The sequence below is a fragment of the Daphnia carinata genome, chromosome 3 (assembly GCF_022539665.2).
Source record: "Daphnia carinata strain CSIRO-1 chromosome 3, CSIRO_AGI_Dcar_HiC_V3, whole genome shotgun sequence".
In the NCBI taxonomy this organism is placed as follows: Eukaryota; Metazoa; Arthropoda; class Branchiopoda; order Diplostraca; family Daphniidae; genus Daphnia; species Daphnia carinata.
In genome coordinates, this window is record NC_081333.1 from 12,559,488 (window position 1) to 12,579,465 (window position 19,978).

Sequence of the window (19,978 nt, forward strand, 5' to 3'; positions counted from 1 at the left end):
TTTCCAATGGTATCGATCTAAAGGAATGGTGTGAAATCACCCAGTTTACTGTAGCGCACTGGCGCTTGGGTTTATTAATTCGGGCTTAAGATTTTTTTCGGCAAACATTAACAGTCATCGGAATTGGTTGAATATCACAGAATATACTCAAAATTGATCTCAGTTGAATGAAATGAAGTTGAATCAGCATTTTGAGTAATGGTGGTGGCTTTCTCTCCCACCGTCGTCTTGTACGATACAACTGAAGCCATTCTCATGTTTTTCAGCAGGCCAATAAATGGTAGCCTTATTTATTCGGGTCCTCTGAAGAGCTTCGCATACGACACTGTTTCTATATAGAAGGGCGACATGGCGGGAATGAAACGACGTGGAAATTTGCCATGCCGCATTTAAAAAAGAAAAAGCGCCTTCTAATCGTTTCTCTGTCCCCCGAAGTCATGGGGTTCCGTTTAGCGTGATGTGGTTGCGTTCACCTTCGGAGTCAGCACACACTTCTCTGTTGGATGTCATCAGTTGAACCTGAAAATCCAATTGACTACTGTTTGTGCTTGTTGTTGATCGCAGTTGGCTTCTTCTCGTCTTCGCTACTAAACTCCAATTCGTCGTCGTCGTCCTCTCTTCGTCGTTAAAGACGTCGATTGTCGTCTGGTTATCGATTTTCGGTAACACATTCATCAAAATCTTTTCTCCCTGTTATAATGAAAGCGAAGAAGTTATCGTTATCATTCTGAAAATTATTTCCTGGAATTGAATAACAAGAGTAAGCGCAAACAAAGGCGGTATAAAGCCTAGGCTATAATTGGCTATTAACCTACTTCAAAAAGAAGGTGAAAAACTGGGTAACTTATTTTAAATCAACGAATACTAGCTGGCTCACAACAGATCATGTTACGCAACACGTAATAAGACGTAAACTTATTAACGGTTGACTTGTCGTATCCTGTGAAGTTGCTTGATGCTATTAGGTTATGCCGTTTGCTTTTAAATAGTAAAATGGGTATAAGTTCGTACATATTATTCCATATAGGCTTCGTATAACGAATATTGTTCGGATTTATTGAATAGATTTCGCTGGGGCGTACATTACCGGTTACAACATAATGGACGTGCGCACGGATGGTAACATTTTCAGCTCCTTTTTGCGTAGTAACCTAGATTAAACTTTGGGTTTGGAAAACGTTATTAAATGGTAGAATTCGATGAGCTGTAATACCTTGTTTCAAAAATGGAACCATTTTGGATTCGCCCTTTAACTTTGAGGTAAAAAATATAAATATATAAAAAAGGGACGGGGCTTGTTCGTGTAACTTGAATCGCAACAGTTAGTTGCCTACCGTAGTGTGAGCGTAATAGTCGCCACAGGATCCCTTGAGTTTACCGGGTTTCCCCCACCCGGCTCTCAGCAGTTACCTGACCCCGTTGAATCTGAATCCTTGCTGGATCTAACAGACCGAACTGTTCTCACATAGTCACGTGGATGGGGGACCATCCATCACAGAAATGATCATCGACAATTCCGCATCTGTTTCCAGAACTAGGCCATCCGGACGCTCAACAGACCTAGCCAGCACCATGACGCTTACCACGACTCACATGCAACACAATGGAACCAACTGCTTGTTCAAGCCGGCTGCATGACTAGAATGTCTAATGAAAGGTACTGTGCGAGCAGATCTCTCTTCCAGCGCACCATGTTTCACTCTACATTCAGTCGCCTATTGTACTAAGGAAGGATCCTTAGTCACTAACTTGCCCCGATCCAATTAGAAGGTGTTTTAACAACGTTAATATACCGTGAAACGCAAGGGTATAAAAGCGTTGCTGCTGAAATCGTCACTATGGCAGTCAAAAAGGGGAAGAATATAATTTTGGAAGTACATTAAAGTAAAATGAAACAATGAACTGTATTCACTAACTTATATTCCTTTTGTCCGCAAAAAAACACCAAAAGAATATATTGATCTCCAAATTCATAAAACGACTTTTAATTGTGTCGGGGGGCAATAGACAAAATGCTATTACCCCCCGGATTCTGGGGGGCAATAGATTTTTCCCTTTTCTTAATGCTCGTCTGCTGTTCACAAATAAACAATCATAGTTTTCCTCACTACAGCGATCCACAGGCTTAAAGAGAACCGTTGTTTCAATCAGTGAAAATGAATTCCCTTGAAAAACGAACAATTCTAATTACTGAGGGTGGAAAAACTAGTGGTATACCGGCGTTGGTAAATTTAAATAATTTGTTTATGAATTTTACCTTGGTATCCATATAATGTTCCTTAATACAGAGTCAAAAATGGGTTGAAAGCCGGAAATTTCTTCTTTTCCTACCCCCGACAGTTATTTCCAATGGTATCGATCTAAAGGAATGGTGTGAAATCACCCAGTTTATAAAAAATGATCTGCACTGGCTGCTGAAACTTCCACATCATAAGTTTGTTAACATTAAGTGATCACTACCTGTTGTACGTTATCTCAATTTCGTTAAATTCATCTTATAGATTCTGGTCACAAACAATATATGACAAATCCTTACACTCCAGCCTAGTTTCCTTCCTTCAAGAGGCACCCCGGTTTTATTCAGAGGAAAAAAACATCTTGAAAGCTTCCCCCCCTGCATGGAATTTATTCAAGGAAACGCAAAAACTGGTGTTTCTTACCTTTATACGCATGGCAACTCATAAAGAATCAAAGGTATTGCACAAGTATTATTCATATTTTTTCATCCTATCTTTGTCCCTAAAGTACATAATGCTAGAAAATAAATGTGTTTTCTTTAAATTAAGGATTCCTACATAAGCCCAGAAGTTTTTGGACAGCTGATCTATGACAATTTCATCTTTGATGTTCCAAAGATGATGGATTTGTCTATTCTGTTTGGCCCAACTAATTCGGTTCTACTGAGTAAAATGTTCAAAAACATTTTTGCCAATCAGCCACAATACAAGTTTGACCTGGAAGAAACTGCCAAAGGGTTAACCAAGGTACACCATATCTATTTTGTATTGTACCACCACAAAATGTGACTACACATGCCTCTTCTTTGTCAGGTTTTTCAACTTGTTTTAGGTGAACTTGGGCTAGATAGTAGCCAGGCAGCTGGAAGTGTTAATTGTGGATCGTTGTCTGCCGAAGAAATTGATGAGCTCGTCACATACATGCTGGATATTAGTGCGACTTTATGGTATTTCGTGGATATTTATACAGAAGCAACTTCGATTCTTATCAAAGCGAACATTCAAAACCAGTACGTTACAATACATTTTCAATGTTTCTACTATAACAGTGTATAATTCTCTGTTTTCAGACTGGCCGATTTTTATGAAAAGGGCATCCCATATTTGTGTCGCCAGGTTGAAATTATGCCTCAAAATGTGAAACAAAAAATGACTCGGAACCTGAACTCAGCTCGCAAATTCCTTCTTCAAATCTACAACGCCTTGTTGCATTACGGTTCTATCAGACTTCTTCTATCGCAAAGGTCTTCCAGATTTTACAGTCCTTTCAAATCAATGTCGATAATCTAATTTGTTATCCAACAGCAATGAGGACGGTTCTTGGGACAGAGAAGAACCCGTGGAACTGTGGCTAGATTGGTTAACTTGTTTAGTTTCAGAGCGCCAACGTCATTTTCTTATTGACTATAACCTGATTTTTCAAGTCCAAGATGATATTGATCTAATCGCCCAATTAGGGATTCAAATGTAACTCAAAAGTGTCATTTACGTTTTAGCGATTAAGATTAAAACTTTCTTTTTATAGGGATAGTACGCGAGTTGAATACGTAAAAGCAGGGTTAAAAGAATTTCGAGTGGAGTTTGGCTTATCTTTAACACCAGCAAGTCTAAGAGCTTCTGACGGTGGGGTGGATCCCGTGAAGATGAACGGGCTTATTCTTCAAGTAAAAGAACTTTTGCCGGACCTCCAGGAGAATTTCATTCAGGTGAGTTCATTTGTTCGGTTTGACGTTTTGAAAGCATTTTATATTTAAAAATTTCAAATGAATATCAAGGTTTGTTTGAAACATTACGATTTCAACCCCGAAGCTGTCATCAACGCAGTGTTAGAAGACAATCTACCGCCTCACTTGAACGAGAGCCATAGCATTCCAGATACGCAACCAATCCCAGAAGTCTTCGTCGGTTTTGAAGAACCGACAGATATATCAAAGAAAACAAGAACAAAGTATTATAGAAAATCGTATTTTCCGTTAATGGTCACAATTTATCTGTTTGCCAATATCACAGGACCGTTCATTTCAACGAAATGCGTGAAGTCTTGAACGACAAGCAGGATATGAAAAGCCTGATTCTGGATCGCGTCGATGAACAACTTGCAGCGGAAGTATGGGTTTTGTACCTTTCTTTAATTATTACCAAAACTCATTGTTCTTTTTATTTAGTATGAAGACGAATATGACGACACCTATGATGGCCATGCTGTTGGTTCCGAAGAGCCAGATGCACACAATGGAGAGGAAGAGTTCCGAAGATCGTTTGTGGTCCCTCGTGTCTTGCGACCGAAAATGGAAGAAGAATCAGATGATGAAGAGGATTTCCATCAGCCTGAAGAAAAGCCTAAGGATCACTTTGTAACGAATCCAGAAGAACTCCGAGCGCTAGCGGAACAGAGACGGTTGAGTAGGCGAGGCAATTATAGACCTGGTCCGACACCATCGCAACGAAATGTCGTTGGTAACATAGTGTTAAATCGTGTGATGCCGTAACCTATTTTAAATGTTTTTGTGGATTACAGGCGGCCCACGTGGCCAAGGCCAGGAAAAGGAAACTATCGTTGCACGCCGTCACAAAACGGAAAACAAAACACGGGGCGCCAATCATAACAGAAGATCCATGGCGGATAGAAAAAGACGCGAGTTTTAATTCTACGTCTGGTATCTAGTTTATCAAAATGTGGAATGGTGATACAGTCAGTGGTTCAGCAAAGGACACGGTTACATAAAAAAATAGGTGTGGAAACGGAATATATATATTTAGAAGCGTCTTCCTCACTATTTGCGGCCAGATGCAGTGGTTCTATTCGGCGTGTACAGCTTGTTCCCTTCAACAGCCTCGAGGACGGAAACTTCCATAAGAGAATTCGACGGTTCAACTATACGGGAGTATCATCAATGAAGTTTTAGAATCCTGTTGAAAAATATGAAAATTTACCGCATCTTGCTGACATTGGTGAATGGATTATTTTAGTTGACGTGGCAGTGTTTCGGGAGATTTGAATTCGACCATTATGTTTCATAACTGTTGGTATAGGTCCTCTTTCCATTAGTTTTCCTATTTTGCCTCTCGTTCCAGGCATCTTACGGGGAGAAGGCATAGGCTGCTCGTTAATCTGGATTGAAAGTAGATGGAACAGTAGAGGAATAAAATTTCCGAAGTTTCTCCACGCCTCGAATCTTACCAGGGTAGCAGCAGCTTCGTGTAGAACACATGGAAGGACTGGTACGAAATCGCTTTCTTGAACACAATTCTCCTTCGATGAAACACTGCTGCTTCGTGGCGTCTTAGCTACACTCCAACGCCCATCTTTATTCTTAACGGCGACTGGAACTGGCTTAATCATAGGTATGCTCTGTATTTGCTTTTTTTTCTGAGCCGAACGGACATTTTCAATCAAGATGGGCTCTGGCAAACTGCGGATATACATTCCAACGGGACTTGAAGCAACTAAGGCATTCTTCGGCACCATATTTTTTGTCGTGGCAGCTTTCTTAGCACTTCCGTGTTGCAAAGGAGTTGATTGACATTTTATGCCATAATGCGATGGTGTCTTCATAGGGGTTTCCAGTTTAGTCCGAGAGGGAGAAGGCATATGGCACATTTCAGCTGTTTGCGCGTCCTTCTTAGTGGGTGTCTCTAGAACACTTTGGGCCAAAAATAGACAATCCATTTCTTCGGCCAGGGCTTCTACAGATTTCGTTTTTCGTTCAATGGCTAATTTGATGGCTAGATGTTGAGTTACGGCAGTACTGTTTTCTGCAACACACGGTTCAAGATCGCTCTTCCTGTTTTTACATTCCTCTAAATCCTGAGCTTTAATGTTTTCCTTTCCGCCTTCGTATTCACTAAAATATTATGTTTCAGTTTAGATGCTCAACAAGCATATCCAGTTTATATGACACAACATTTCAGCTTACCTGGCCGTATGCAGCTGGTTGTCCGGCGGAGACGCTTCCAATTTGCTTTCCTTGTAAGACTTGTTGTCTCTGAATTGCAAAGAAATATTTCCAAAGATGAGTTGAATGATAGATTAAACAAAAACAAAAAATTCACCTTGCTGTGTACTCCACTACTCCTGAAGAGTGACGACAAATACCTTTAAAATCAAATTATGTTAGAAAAATGCTCCAGGATAATTACTAAATATTTTTTTAATGACCTAATTCAGGAATATCTTCTCCTCTTTCCAGCCTTTCAGCTAATGCAAGCATCCTTTCTTGGATTTCCCAGGTGTCATTTAGCTCACCAACATCAGAAACCTCCAGCTGACTTCCATCTATGATTGATTCATGCACAGATTCCACATGAGATTGGTCTGGGCTTGAATCTAGTACACATGCATCCTCCTTTTGGTTTATGCTTGAATATGACAAATTCTCCAAACTGGGTACTATGCTTGGTTCGTGTAAGGATTTAGCAGATAGATTATTGACATCTATTATGTCACATGAAACTTGTTTTGCCACATCTCCATTTGATGTGTAGCAACTTGTAAACGACTCTTCTGTAGTATCAGGATCAAGACCGTAAACTTCTTGAATAGCTTTATCATTCATTTCATTTCTTTGAACTTGATCTTTGAAATCTTCCCATTCGTGGAAAGTCATGCCTCTCTTTGATATTTGTGCAATTTCACTGTAAAAATGAAGTTGGAAATACAATTAACTGTTTAAGAGGTAAGTACTGTATTCACTAAAGGGAAAACTAACCATGGATGAAGAGTCTTTCGTGGTAAAGGCTTCATAACTTCTATCTCCCTTTCAGTAACAGGGCCAAAAAACACTTCATTATCTACATCCAAAAAGCATTCAACTTCACCGTCAGATTTATCGAGTATGACTTCCAAATCTATGTCAGTCATCTTATATCTATGCCAAAAGGGCGTTTCAGTTTAAACAAATTATAACACAACAGTTAAACCGATCGTTCACGACTCACAGACTTACGACTTCGTAATTTCGAAGTTTGAAAAAGTGACGGTTTCGTCTCCAGCTGATTGTATAGGATAGATGAGAACCAATGAAATGTGAGAGTTTTAAGAAAACATCATTGCCATTCATTCCGTAGAGTTGTAATAAAAACAATAATAATTCGGTATCTTAAAATTTTTGACAATTTTTTATTTCTTTTTCTTCGAAAATACCAATAGGTAAAGATAAGACAAACTGATAAGTCATCAATCACGAATTTGAAGAACAGTGTTCGTCATTTGTTTGTGAAAGCTTCTTTTCCCGGGCAAAGGTATGCTGTCAAAGCGTTAAAATGGGGCTCGATTGATAATTCGATGCCGAGAAATTTTAAAAGAGAACATTTTCTGATTGTATTGATATTCTAATTGAAGTTAAATTGGAGGTTGAAGTAGTGATTTCAAAAACGGGAGTTTCCCTTGTCATTTCAGTAAAGTAAAATGTGAACGAATTGATTATGCATGCAAACCTATCAACGTGTTTGATCAATATACCCAAATGAGAATCCCGCTTGTCTCATGGCGACCTTACATTGACGTTACGTTTTGTACCTGGTGAAACTCGCTGTAGTTTTTCAACGAATTGGAGGTAAATTTTACTTAAACACTTGGATTTTTAGCCTTCCTGGTTGTACTGAATAGTGCCAATGACGATGGTAAAGCTTGTGTCTCGTGTAACAAACAGCAAGCCGAGTTTCTTACACTTGTAATCAGGCGCCGATTGCCTGTACATTTTTCGTGTACAAACATTCTCACCAAGTTGACGCAGTTCTGTGAATCTCTGCTTAATTTCATAAGCATTAGAAATTGTTGCTTAAGAACTGTTTTCTCGTTTTGTATGCTGCACAAGCGGTAGATGTCGCCGAGAATGCTGCTCCGAAAAAAAAATAGTACCTATTCCTCTATCCCGTTATTGTGGAACACAGTGGCGTAGTGCATTCTTGTATGACCTGTTGAGGAACCAGAGTTGAGAACTTTCTCTGGGAGTTAAACCGGAGAAACGCGCTGTTGCTGACGGAATTGCAACGTCTAGGTAAGTTTATGTATTTTCATTTTCTTTAGTTGTTTAATCAGGGTTTTGTGAAACAAATCTCAACACATTTTAGCCAAAGACTTGGCCAATATCATGTGATGGTAACTGACAGTTTTGGAAAGCAGTGGCCCAAAAAATCTTGGTTGTAGCAACATGTTTGTTATTTTGGGGCACGAACAAAGAGCCGAGGTTTCCCTAGATTTCTTACACACCTAAATCCGTTATGTTGGACAAATCAGCAAAATGTCGGGATTTTTCCTGTATGACGTTTTTCATTCATTACAACGAATTGACGGAAGTCCTTTAATATCAGATTTTTTAACTAAAATACTCCGGAAATGAAAAATAATAGAAACGCCGATTTCACATTTCTCTGTGCCCTCGTTTCTTTTGTGTACAAACTAAAGATCTTTGTTTGCATTGTGTTCAATAATATCTTTCAAGTGTTATGTTTTTGTATTGGGAGGTGTGTAAAACTTGAAGGCTGTAGTGCTGGAAAAAAAAGGAACCTACAGGGAAAGTAGTTTCTAATTTCTCTCTGTAAACCAATAGGAACTCAGGAACACAAAAGGGTATATATATATATGTGTATAGAATATGAAAAGAAAGCGTGAGTGCCCAGAGAATTTTAGCACCCCGTTGCTGTAAGCATCGTGATTTTGCTCACCAAATTGAAATTTCCCTCTCTTAAACCTGTACGAGCTTGCGCACAGAGTTTTGTAATTTGAACTGCGGGAAAAAGGGCTGTATCGCGTGAAATCAAAATAGTCTGGCGAACTGGGCGTTTTTCGTGATCGGTATCAGTTAATTTTATTTTACAGAAAGAAAAATCATCCGTCGTGATATTAATATGTGCCACAACTCTGTCTTTGGTGTACGTTTCGTTAGATAGCCGTTGTTACCCTCGGCTAGCGGTTTTCTTAAACGAGAGGTCGGTTGAATGTTCTAAGCTTTGTATACGTGTCCAGAATGAATGCAGTGGGGTTTGAGCCCAATTTCCGTTGATGGAGTTTCGGGAAGTGTCGAATGTGTTAATCAATCTAAACTTGTCCAAATCCGTCATATTTTATTTTCAAAGCTCGTTTGGTAGTAGTGACGTGAATTCTTAACATCCCAGGCAAATGAAATCAAGAACATAAATTCTATCAAGGTCGTTAAAGAATGAATGGTCCATCTCATCTTGATTAGGGAATCTGTAAATGTGCTCATTTTTATCGTAACGTGTGCATGTAAACTTAATATTTAGCCATTTATGGCTTATATAAATAAAAATCGGTTTGAATATGGAGCAAAATTGAGTTCGTTGGGACCAAGCCAAAAACTATTGTCCAGAAAAGAAAAAAGACAACAAAAAGTTTCAAAAAAGCTTGGAATGAATTAAAATTTGCTGTATTGTCATTTTTCTAGTTAGTTAATTGTTCCTTTTTTTGTTGTTTTTATTTTTTTTAGCATTTGAGACTTTTTCACAGCATGATGAGAACTTCAAACCTTCTGCGCTGGACAAACAACACCAAGAATGGCAGCAATAACAAAAGCAACAACAAAAATTGGATTCACACACCCGAATCTCTCATGCACGGCCACATTGCTTATCTAGTCAAGGTACTTGAAAAAACATGATTTGTAATTACGCTGTGAAACCACATTATAGCTTTCCTGGCTTTCCGACCACTTGTAGTTTTTGGGAAACACGGATGTCGAACAACCTAAAGGGATTGAAGTAGTGAAGGAAGGCATCCGAAAACTGCGTTTCTCTCAGCAGCTTCGCAAAGCCGAGGGCCAGCGAACTCCTAAAGTAGAATTGACGGTCTCAGTTGATGGCGTCGCGATTCAAGAACCTAAAGGAAAGGTATTAATGCATGACGTTGTTAACTGTTTTTAAACTGATTATTAATTAATATTTTTTCTTTGGCGTTTCGCGTTTCATTTTTCCAAATAGCGAATTCTCCACCAGTATCCCCTTCATCGTATTTCCTATTGTGCAGACGATAAAGCTGAAAAGAAGTTTTTCAGTTTTATTGCTAAAGAAGAGGATTCGGAAAAACATACCTGCTATGTTTTTGTTAGTGACAAACTGGTAATGTTTAAACTTCATACACATCCACTAAACAGTGATTTTTTAAAATGCATATATTGACTTTAGGCCGAGGAAATAACATTGACTATTGGGCAAGCCTTTGACTTGGCCTACCGACGGTTTTTAGAAAGCAGTGGGCGGGAAGTCGAAGGCCGTCGACAAGTAAGCCAACTGCAGGAAAAACTTGACAACTTGGAACGTCAAAATCAAGTCCTACGTCGTCGCCTTCTCGAACTTAGCAATTTGGTCGACAATAATAAAATGGCTGGATTCTTAGAATCTGAAGGGGTAAAAAAGCCTTTTAAGTAAAGCGAGTAAAAAGCATATAGTTGTTAAGAGAAACTTAGGCAATAGGACGTACCCCATTATATTCAATGAATAATTATATCGAAACATGCTACAGGTGACTAACGTATTGGACGTGGCTCTGGATTCGGATAATGTTTCCTCATTGAATGGTTCCACAACTACCACCAACCGATCGACTAACGGTGGGAACCAGGATGAGACACTGATCAGCTTTCACACTAATGACAGACCCAATACGGTACCGCAAACAAACAATCAGTATCCGAATTTGCCCCCGGTGCCACCTCGATCATTTGAAGCCAAAGGAGTGAAATCGTAAGTCGATGACATTAGCTTCGTGTACGGCAAATTTAACGTTTGTTTCCCCCTGAAGCGACATCGCCATGGGAGATTTTGTTGACAGTGATGATGACTTTGATCCTCGTGGTAGCGATACTACAATTATGAATAACAACGCACGCAACGCCACCATAAATATGCCTTTAGGTAAATTTGTGTGATTTGATAAAACCACAATTATATTGAATATTGGAACTCTGTTCAACTATTCAGGATTTCTTTCAACGCTACAACCGAAAATCGAAAAGAAAAACGGAAAAAGCCCGCATGAGAAGGATATTTTCGGCGCAGAACCGTTTGGAGACAATAGCACCGACCCTTTTGGTATGGCAGATTTCGGACGAGTCGTTTCGCAGACGGACCAAGAAATGAACTTCAATTCGGGTGTCTTAAATCGCCGCATGACTGAAATGCAAGAAGGTTTCACACGAGGAATTTCATTTGAAGGCGACGATTTTAATCTAGAAAGCCTAGATCCTCTACGTCTTTGAAAGCTGAACAAAAAAAAAACAAAAAAAGTACTTAACACCGTAAGTGTGAGAAAGAAACGGCGTATTTTTTATTCTTGAAACATTGAAACGTTTATGAATTCCAAAGGTCTAACTATCATTACTGTAATAGATACTTCTAATGGCGCCGTGTGATGTTTATCGTGGTGCTGATGGATAAGAACTATTAGCCTTATGTTGATGGGAAATTGCCTGTTTTGCGAAACATTCCTTGAAACGCTTTTTAGCATTGCACTCAAACCAAGAAAAAAAAATTGTACTTCTCCCTCTCATGCGACAGCGATTTAAAATGCACAATGGATTGGATAGGGCCATGGCAGGCCCATTTTATCAGTTGGATGCCATGTAAAAAGAGAATCCTAGAACTATTTTCTGCTGTGCTTTAACTAACACTCTAGCTTCACATTATTCCAAATCTTCAATTCAGATAACATCAGTCCTGGCCGACTTTCAAAACATCTATGATACGAAACATCACTGAACATTCTATATAAGAAGCATGCCCTTATAACTTTTACTATGTACTATCGAAAACAATTCTAATATCATGTGAGCAACCGATGGTTCTAAAAACGAAATATATTTAGCAACCTTATAAGGTTTAGTTTATTTTTCCTGGGTTGTTTAGATTTTTATAGGTTACATTGTACTTTTATTACTCACATGAATGCTTATTATGAAATGATGTCAAAAACTCAATACAATATTATACTGTACAAAATATTATGTTGTACGTTTATTTCATTTTTTTTAGCGTATACCAATCATTTTTTTGGTTGATTTTGCTTCATAATGTAACGGTATAAATTGCATATAAATTCCAATTAGTACAGTACGTACTTTTAAATTCTAACCTTTTACAGCAGACGAATTTCTTGAAATGCACTAAGAAAAAACGACTCGAAACGCAATCTCGGCGTTGGTTTTTGTATTTGTATTGTAAACATAGATTTGTTATAATAGTTTCAGTTTGCGCTATGGAACACAATCATTTACATGGTCACCATTGTGAGTGTGGCCAAGAAACCAAAACTGAAAACTTGGCTGAACTATATAACTTGTATTCCAAGATCGACATGGAAAATCTGGAGTGTTTAAATGAAGCTGTAGAAAATTCTGCGAAAAGTGTTTTTCGGCCTTGGGACCAACGTCTCGATAGCACGAAGGTTATCTTTTCTGTTTGTTTTTTTATGGTTTCCCAGGCATAAATGATTTTTGTGTATTTCAGTTTGTTGAAAGTGATGCAGATGAAGAGCTACTATTCAACATTCCGTATGTTCATCATGAATTTATGATGCAATAGCTTGTGTGGATGCCTATTACATACAAATGCTAATGAATAATATAAAGATTTACAGGTAATGTGAAGTTGAAAGGATTGATCCTTATAGGGGGAGAAGGAGGAACACACCCATCAGTGGTGCGCTTGTAAGTATATATTTTAACATTCTAATTTTAGGAGAGTTTGTGTTAAAACACAGTTGGTTCCAGATTCAAGAATCGACCTCATATGACTTTTGATGATGCAACAAGCCAACCAGAGCAAGAGTTAAATCTTGTTGAAGACTTAGAAGGAACTGTAGAATATGCCACCAAGTAGGTGATAATGGATGTAACACATCTAATTTACTGATCTTATTGCAGGCATATTCTATGGTAGGATAGTGAAATTTTCTTCTGTCTACCATTTGACACTGCATTTTCCAAAAAACTATGGTTCTGACACATCAAAAATTCAATTCATTGGTCTCAAAGGAGATTGGTCAGAAGGTCATAGACATGGTGTTACTCTATGCACCTATGAAGCCACCCCATCAATGGCGGACCACAAAGACAAAGTGTTAGAAACTACCAATTTGAATATATGATTTCTCTAATGGAGTTAATGCCAACTTTCAAAAATAAAAAAATAAACCAACTTTTATATCGATTACTTATCAAACAGGAACTTCTAACTATCGCCACAGGTGGCTGAGATTTTTTTTTTTCCCGGGAGTCTGAGACGTAATTGTACAAAAGGTCTTGGCTAAGGTTAACAAAAATTCTGATCACATAGGCCTTCCCCCGCAGGATTCCTTTAAATTACCGTGGTTATTTAATTAATTTGTTTGTTTCATTAAACTGGTTGAAAATGGCAGCTATAGTACGCACAAAAGTTGAGTTGTTCTATGATGTTGTGTCCCCATACAGTTGGTTTGGATTTGAGGTATCTTACATGTTTCACTTATCAAAAGTTGTCCAAAGTTGCAGTTAGTTTTCTGGTCATTCAAATATGGTATTTTTCTCTAAGGCTCTTTGTCGGTATCGGACGCATTGGAAAATGGATTTAGTTCTTCGACCATTTTTTCTTGGGGGTGTAATGAAGGAATCTGGAAACAGACCCCCAATGATGGTTCCGTCAAAACTCTTGTACATGCAAAAAGATCTTCTGAGAAATGCAGCTTATTTTGGAGTCCCTTTAAAACTAATTGAGGTATCTTTTCAAGTTGGATTTTAATATTAGCATCCTAGATGGTTGTCTATAATTGATAGAAATAGTATCATGATCAGTATATCCATAATAATTAGGCATTATTTTAGGATCCTTTTCATGTCATGATTGAGAAGGGAACTGTAAAAGCCCAAAGATTTTTAACAGCCATTGGTGATAAGCATCCTGAGCATCTTGAAGGTGTTTCACGTGAACTATGGAAAAGGATATGGTCTAGGGTGAGTGGGTTATGCCACTATATAATGCCTCAAACCTTTTAACTGATTAATGCTTGTGAAGGGAGAGGACATTGTTGAAGATGAAAATTTACATCTTGCAGCCAAGGCTGCAAACATGAAAGATGTTCATATACAAGAATGTTTGAAACTATTGAATGATTCTAGTGTCAAGTTGGCCCTTAAGAAATCCACAGAGGCTGCAATTGAATATGGGGTATGAAGTTTCTCTTGGCTCACGTCATCATCCAAGTCATTTTAATTTTGTGTACCGAAACGATTTTGATAGATACCCAAGGATTGGGCGTTGAAAAATCCTAATAAAATGATTAATAGTATTATTAATTTGTAGGCTTTTGGGGCTCCTACCATTATTGTTCATTCGAAAGGCCATCCAGAAATATTTTTTGGATCGGACCGCTTTCCTATAATTGCTCAAATTATGAATGAAGAATGGAAAGGGCCGTCTCCAGAACCGAAAAATTAACTTTGATTTTACACAGTGCACGAAAAATTATGAGGCGGCGTTCATAGCTTGCCTAATTATTAGAATCTTTTTAAAATGGATATATATTATTTGAGGAAAAAATAATAAATGAAAAATACAACCAGAAATTGAAAAAACCGTTGATATTTTTTCTTCAAACAAGCGATTTTTAAATAGAAAAAATCTATTTCGTGTGAGTTGTTGGCTTATCTCAACAAACCTCATGGGTTAATCAAGTTTAAATAGCGCGCCTTGCGCAGAACAGTGTCATGTGATCATTTGGTCGTCTGCTCTGTCCAAATCCAATCCACTGAAAACTAAAAAAGTAAACAAGTCAATGTGTTTCAAAGTCTGAGCTGATAATGGCAAAGCACGTTATCTATTAGCTTTTCGTTTGCTGTCAGAGTATCTAACCTTCTTGGTTGTTCGTAGTCAAAAGTGAAGGTCTAATTGGGCGCAGGTGCAAGAGTTGGTGTCATCCGTGAAGAACTTAAGAAATGACATCCTCTCCGAGAATCAAAGTTGAATTGTACTACGACGTTGTGTCTCCATATACTTGGTTTGGTTTTGAGGTAATATTTATGTCTATTTCATACATACTTGGAATTAAGTTTGCCTTGTTTTTTTCTTCCAGGTTCTGTGTCGTTATAGGCACCATTGGAATATGGATCTTGTTCTAAGACCATTTTTCCTTGGAGGGGTTATGAAGGCATCTGGAAATAAGCCCCCAATGACTGTAGCATCAAAAGGTATGTACATGCAGAAGGATATTCAAAGAAGTGCGGAATACTTTAAGGTTGATCTAAAACTTATAGAGGTAATTCAACCATTGGCTTTCTAACTGAAATTTTAAAGTTTAATTAAATTTTCCAGGATCCATACAATGTGCTTGTTCAAAAAGGATCGCTGAGAGCCATGAGGTTTCTAACTGCTATAAATCTTCATTGCCCTCAGTATCTAGAAAGTGTTTCTCGTGAGCTGTGGCGTAGAATTTGGTCTAAAGTAAGTACAAGAAGCAAAAATACAAATGAACAATCTATTGAAAATATAAGCAAGACAAATAATCATTAGTTGAAATTAGGGAGAAGATATTGTGGCAGATGACAGCCTCATAATGGCGGCTAAAGAAGCAAAAATGGAAGAAAATGACATTAAGGAATGTTTAAGTAAAATGGACGATTCAGGAACAAAAGATGCCTTAAAAATGGCTACCGAACAGGCAGTTGACTACGGGGTAACGGCTTACTCAAACTCGAGGAGTACAGGGCATCCTCTGCCTCCAATTTAATATGGTTAAGTAAGATGGTGAACCAATGTTTTGTTCCTAACAGGCTTTTGGTGCACCAACCATAGTAGTTCATGCAAAAGAAGGCCCAGAAATGTTTTTCGGATCAGATCGCTTCCCACTGGTAGCCCAAATGATGAATGAAGACTGGAAGGGACCAGTTCCAGATCAAAAGAGTAAACTATGATGCATGCTTTGTCTCCTATATTTTGGTTGGTGCTGCATCAATATAATTTCTGGTAAGAAATGGTACCATGTTAGGGGAGGGGATTTGAAGTAACCTTATTCAGAAAAGAAGAAAAATTTTCTCTAGATGTACATTGAAATTTCCAAGGGTTGGTTATCTTTAGCCACTGTTATTTTTACACAAGGCTTAACGGACGTGTTAAATATACAGCACAAACTTGTTAATGAAAATAAACCGTTTGTTTCACTAGGCAGAATTATGCTTTAAACTCTAGACCTTTAAAAACGCGGGCTGGCGGTTGCCATGGGTAAAGCGTCTGCTTTCCAGTCTGTCATGTTCGGCTTCAAGGTTGTGGGTTTTCAAGTACCGTTCCCGTTCTTGTACACCAGCTGGCAGAGTCAGTTCTTGTTCGATTTTCACGCTGTAAGTTAATTTTTTGTTTCTCTTCACCTTTCTAGTATTATAATTGTCTTCAGGTAAATTCGTTATTTTTTTTAAAATTCTCAGCCCCATTGGGCAACCATATCGACATAGTTTTCTTACGGTTACTCTATCGCTTTTCAACTGTATAAGTAAAACCAAATTTTGCGACTTGAAAGGAAACACTATTCCAGGTTTCGCAAAAATGGACATCAATACAGGTAATCCAGATTTGGATAGCAAAGTCAGGGATTGGTTGAATTGGGATAAGGTACATGACAAAATTTAAGCATAACAGAACTTCTTGAAATAATGTAGTTTTGTCATTTTCTTAACAGAATGAGAAAAATGTAGCTGAAATTGAAGGTTTGTTGAAACAAAATGACACAGCAACACTTTTGAAAATTTTTGGGAAACGTTTGGAGTTTGGAACAGGCAATAGCAAAACAATTTCCTATTGTTATGTTTACATATTTTTTTCACAACAAAGAATTTTAAAACCCTGGCAGCTGGTCTTAGAGGAGTTATGGCAGCTGGACCTAGCAGAATGAATGATTTGACAGTAATCCAAGCAACACAAGGAATGGCAAAATATCTTCTAGAATGCTTTGACGATGTAAAAACCCAAGGCGTGGCGATAGGCTATGATGGAAGGCACAATAGTAGCAGGTAAAATGCGGAGTATCGTTGTTTTAATTGCTGTTTTAAAACGAAACTAATTCGTTATTTTGGCTGCCTGTTTATAGATTTGCTCGATTGGCTACACGAGCATTTATTTCAATGGGCATTCCTGTCCATCTCTTTTCTGCGCTAGTCCCTACTCCGTATATTCCATTCAGTGTATGCCAGCTAAAAACTAAAGCCGGCATCATGATAACTGCATCCCACAATCCCAAAGAAGACAATGGATACAAAGTCTATTGGGACAATGGAGCACAGGTATTTTTTCTTTCTTGTTTTCCGTTAGACAGGTTTCTGAAATAACCGTAAATAAAAACCTTTCTTGTTTTTCTTTTTTCCTCAGCTTATTTCTCCTCATGACGGAAACATTCTTAAACGTAGTTTAGACAATTTGGCTCCATGGGGTGAAGCCTGGGACGACTCGGTTAGGGAACATCCTTTGGTTTCTGACCCACTAGCAAACATAACCCAACTCTATTTCGACATCCTTGCCAAGGAATGCGTACGAAGCGAACTCAACCAAAAAACCGCCCTCAAGGTGAGTTTGCCACAGACGGCTTTTACGTAATAATATGAGACTAATCCGGTTTGTCTTTTTCCTTATGCAGTTTACCTATACACCTGTTCATGGTGTCGGAGCTCCTTATGTGAAAATGGCTTTCGATACTTGCAAATTCCAGGTAGTTGTGAAACAACAAAAAGAAAGTCGGTATTGAATCTTAACTATTTGCAATTACCATCAAGCCATACATCCCAGTTGAAGAGCAGATTGAGCCAGACCCTGAATTTTCTACTGTGAAATTCCCTAACCCTGAAGAGGGCAAATCTACTTTAAATCTAGCACTGGCAACTGCGTCGCTTAACAATTCCACGGTGATTTTGGCCAACGATCCCGATGCGGATCGCCTAGCGTGTGCTGAATTGCAACCAAAGTAAGCTGACAAGATGGACAGCAGCAAATCCCCTTTGATCCTCTTAACTGAACATGCACTTAATTGCAGCGGAGAGTGGAAAGTCTTTACGGGCAATGAGTTGGGAGCGATACTCGGTTGGTGGATGTGGACCCGAGCAGTGCAAAAGGGACAAGATCCTAAGACAGCAGCCATGATCGCGTCAACTGTTTCATCCAAGATCCTTCAGACGATGGCCGAACAAGAGGGTTTCTTGTTTGAGGAAACGCTTACCGGTTTCAAGTGGATGGCCAACCGCGGACTACAGTTACAAAAAGAAGGATACAAAATCTTGTTTGCCTTTGAGGGTTCGTTAGATAAATTGGCCACATGCTGGGCAGCATTATCTATTTTTTTTTTTTTTTTTTTGCATCCACAGAGGCTATTGGTTTTATGTGTGGCATTCACGTCCCGGATAAAGACGGCGTTTCGGCCGCCGCTCATTTGGCCGAATTGGCCGTCTATTTGGAGAACAAGGGTACTACGCTCAGCGGACAGCTAGAGGAAATCTACATCAAGTAATTACAATTTGTTTGGCTGAATGAGGATAAATTGTTTTTGCTAACCGTCGAATTCATCTTAGATATGGCCAACATGTTACGCTGAACTCGTATTATTTGTGCTACGATCCTATTATAATTAGCCGCATCTTTGAACGTCTTCGCAATTTTGAAATGGAACCTAAAACGGTATTTTTTAAAATTATTTTGAGCAATTATTGTGTGCTGACTTTCTTATCCGTTGTCCTCGCGTAGTATCCGAAGTCCTTGATGAATGGCAAGTATGTCATTAAAGGTGTCCGTGATCTAACAAATGGCTTTGATTCGCGACAGCCGGATGGCAAGGCTCTGCTTCCAACTTCAAGCTCTTCGCAAATGATCACGTTCTACTTTGAAAACGGATTAGATGCGACCATACGAACAAGTGGCACCGAGCCTAAAATCAAATACTACACTGAACTCCGCGCTCCGCCAACTCAAACGTAATATTATCGAATGTCCACAATGCAACACATAGTTGGTTAATATTATATTTCATTTGTTAGTGACCGTCAACAAGTTCAAGCGACTCTAGAAGAGATGGTTCAAGCTCTAGTGGAAGAATTTCTTCAACCGACGTTGAATCACCTCACTCCCCGCCCTGAATGAAAAACCGGAAACCGCGCGGATGGACACATTCGGTTGGAACACATTCCATCGGAGGTGTAATGAAACGTAGTCAACTTACGTGTGTAGATCTGTAATGCTACTCATTTTGATGGAATCTGCTTTTCAAAGAGGTAGGCCCAACCTCTTTTTTTTTTCTTGCCTAATTGTTTGGTGTGATAAGTAGCTTTCAAAGTCTCTTGTTGTTAAGCTGTAGAAAGGTTATTATTATTGTCTGTGTTATTTCGGGGAAATGTAGCGAGAGCTTATTCACACATCTGTGAATGAAGATTACCACTTATGTTTTTGGAACCGTTTGTTCGCTGACACTAAACATGCCCCACTCACTTGGTGAAAGAGTGTTTACCAGCCTTTTTACTTTGTGTCTATAGAAACAGCCAACGGGCTCTTTCATATCGATTAGATAGGCGAAAATGCTTGCGAAAAAAAAAATCCGATGGATTTAGATAGACGGATCCATCAACGTGATGGTAGTACCAGCAAAGACGGGCCCTCACGTGCGTTCCAACTTGTAAACGAATTTTTAGCGTCGGTCTACTGCGGTACAAAAATGTCGAAGCTTTTAAAATAATTTTTGTTTCCTTGTTGAGTCGTTGCAAAGTTCATTTATCGCTGTGGTGATATAT

At 38.7% G+C, this 19,978-nt stretch overlaps 6 protein-coding genes across 9 annotated transcripts; 5 read left to right on the plus strand and 1 right to left on the minus strand.

The window, feature by feature from the left end:
* The first annotated feature begins 2,060 nt into the window (after nt 1–2,060).
* LOC130698627 (activating signal cointegrator 1 complex subunit 2-like) lies at nt 2,061–5,003 on the plus strand. Its single transcript, XM_057521311.1, has 12 exons — nt 2,061–2,225; nt 2,289–2,434; nt 2,502–2,694; nt 2,787–2,984; nt 3,051–3,247; nt 3,308–3,481; nt 3,543–3,704; nt 3,763–3,943; nt 4,013–4,185; nt 4,248–4,344; nt 4,403–4,694; nt 4,756–5,003. Exons 1-12 carry the CDS (start codon nt 2,157–2,159, stop codon nt 4,881–4,883), a joined length of 2,010 nt encoding a protein of 669 aa, XP_057377294.1. The 5' UTR covers nt 2,061–2,156; the 3' UTR covers nt 4,884–5,003.
* On the minus strand, nt 4,973–7,210 carry LOC130698628 (uncharacterized). Its single transcript, XM_057521313.2, has 7 exons — nt 6,947–7,210; nt 6,397–6,872; nt 6,291–6,333; nt 6,155–6,223; nt 5,419–6,082; nt 5,172–5,349; nt 4,973–5,112 (listed from the first exon to the last, which is right to left on the minus strand). The coding sequence occupies exons 1-7, from the start codon at nt 7,096–7,098 to the stop codon at nt 5,012–5,014; spliced, it is 1,683 nt and encodes a 560-aa protein (XP_057377296.1). The 5' UTR covers nt 7,099–7,210; the 3' UTR covers nt 4,973–5,011.
* Nucleotides 7,211–8,074: 864 nt separating this feature from the next.
* LOC130698630 (PTB domain-containing engulfment adapter protein 1-like) lies at nt 8,075–12,068 on the plus strand. Of its 3 annotated transcripts, none has more exons than XM_057521317.1 (9): nt 8,075–8,236; nt 9,686–9,838; nt 9,915–10,085; nt 10,176–10,313; nt 10,380–10,601; nt 10,717–10,937; nt 10,996–11,108; nt 11,175–11,497; nt 11,583–12,068. In XM_057521317.1, exons 2-8 carry the CDS (start codon nt 9,707–9,709, stop codon nt 11,450–11,452), a joined length of 1,275 nt encoding a protein of 424 aa, XP_057377300.1. In that variant the 5' UTR covers nt 8,075–8,236; nt 9,686–9,706; the 3' UTR covers nt 11,453–11,497; nt 11,583–12,068. The 3 variants fall into 3 exon arrangements, with proteins under 3 accessions (XP_057377300.1, XP_057377299.1, XP_059350384.1); XM_057521316.1 differs by having other exon boundaries at nt 11,175–11,491; XM_059494401.1 differs by having other exon boundaries at nt 11,175–12,068.
* A 299-nt stretch (nt 12,069–12,367) lies between these two features.
* On the plus strand, nt 12,368–13,384 carry LOC130698631 (PITH domain-containing protein GA19395-like). Its single transcript, XM_057521318.2, has 5 exons — nt 12,368–12,636; nt 12,699–12,742; nt 12,821–12,898; nt 12,962–13,066; nt 13,131–13,384. Exons 1-5 carry the CDS (start codon nt 12,448–12,450, stop codon nt 13,336–13,338), a joined length of 624 nt encoding a protein of 207 aa, XP_057377301.1. The 5' UTR covers nt 12,368–12,447; the 3' UTR covers nt 13,339–13,384.
* An 82-nt stretch (nt 13,385–13,466) lies between these two features.
* Nucleotides 13,467–16,339, plus strand: LOC130698687 (uncharacterized). The gene is made up of 10 exons (XM_057521371.2): nt 13,467–13,676; nt 13,761–13,943; nt 14,051–14,179; nt 14,241–14,393; nt 14,529–14,658; nt 15,159–15,235; nt 15,298–15,480; nt 15,537–15,665; nt 15,745–15,897; nt 15,995–16,339. The coding sequence occupies exons 1-10, from the start codon at nt 13,602–13,604 to the stop codon at nt 16,133–16,135; spliced, it is 1,353 nt and encodes a 450-aa protein (XP_057377354.1). The 5' UTR covers nt 13,467–13,601; the 3' UTR covers nt 16,136–16,339.
* Nucleotides 16,340–16,492: 153 nt separating this feature from the next.
* LOC130698632 (phosphopentomutase-like) lies at nt 16,493–19,676 on the plus strand. 2 transcript variants are annotated; one of them, XM_057521319.2, is made up of 13 exons: nt 16,493–16,558; nt 16,735–16,826; nt 16,894–16,990; nt 17,065–17,224; nt 17,302–17,494; nt 17,580–17,774; nt 17,845–17,916; nt 17,981–18,168; nt 18,238–18,494; nt 18,566–18,704; nt 18,770–18,875; nt 18,942–19,168; nt 19,232–19,676. In XM_057521319.2, exons 2-13 carry the CDS (start codon nt 16,761–16,763, stop codon nt 19,332–19,334), a joined length of 1,803 nt encoding a protein of 600 aa, XP_057377302.1. In that variant the 5' UTR covers nt 16,493–16,558; nt 16,735–16,760; the 3' UTR covers nt 19,335–19,676. The 2 variants fall into 2 exon arrangements, with proteins under 2 accessions (XP_057377302.1, XP_059350360.1); XM_059494377.1 differs by having other exon boundaries at nt 16,540–16,558; nt 16,750–16,826.
* Nucleotides 19,677–19,978: the final 302 nt, after the last annotated feature.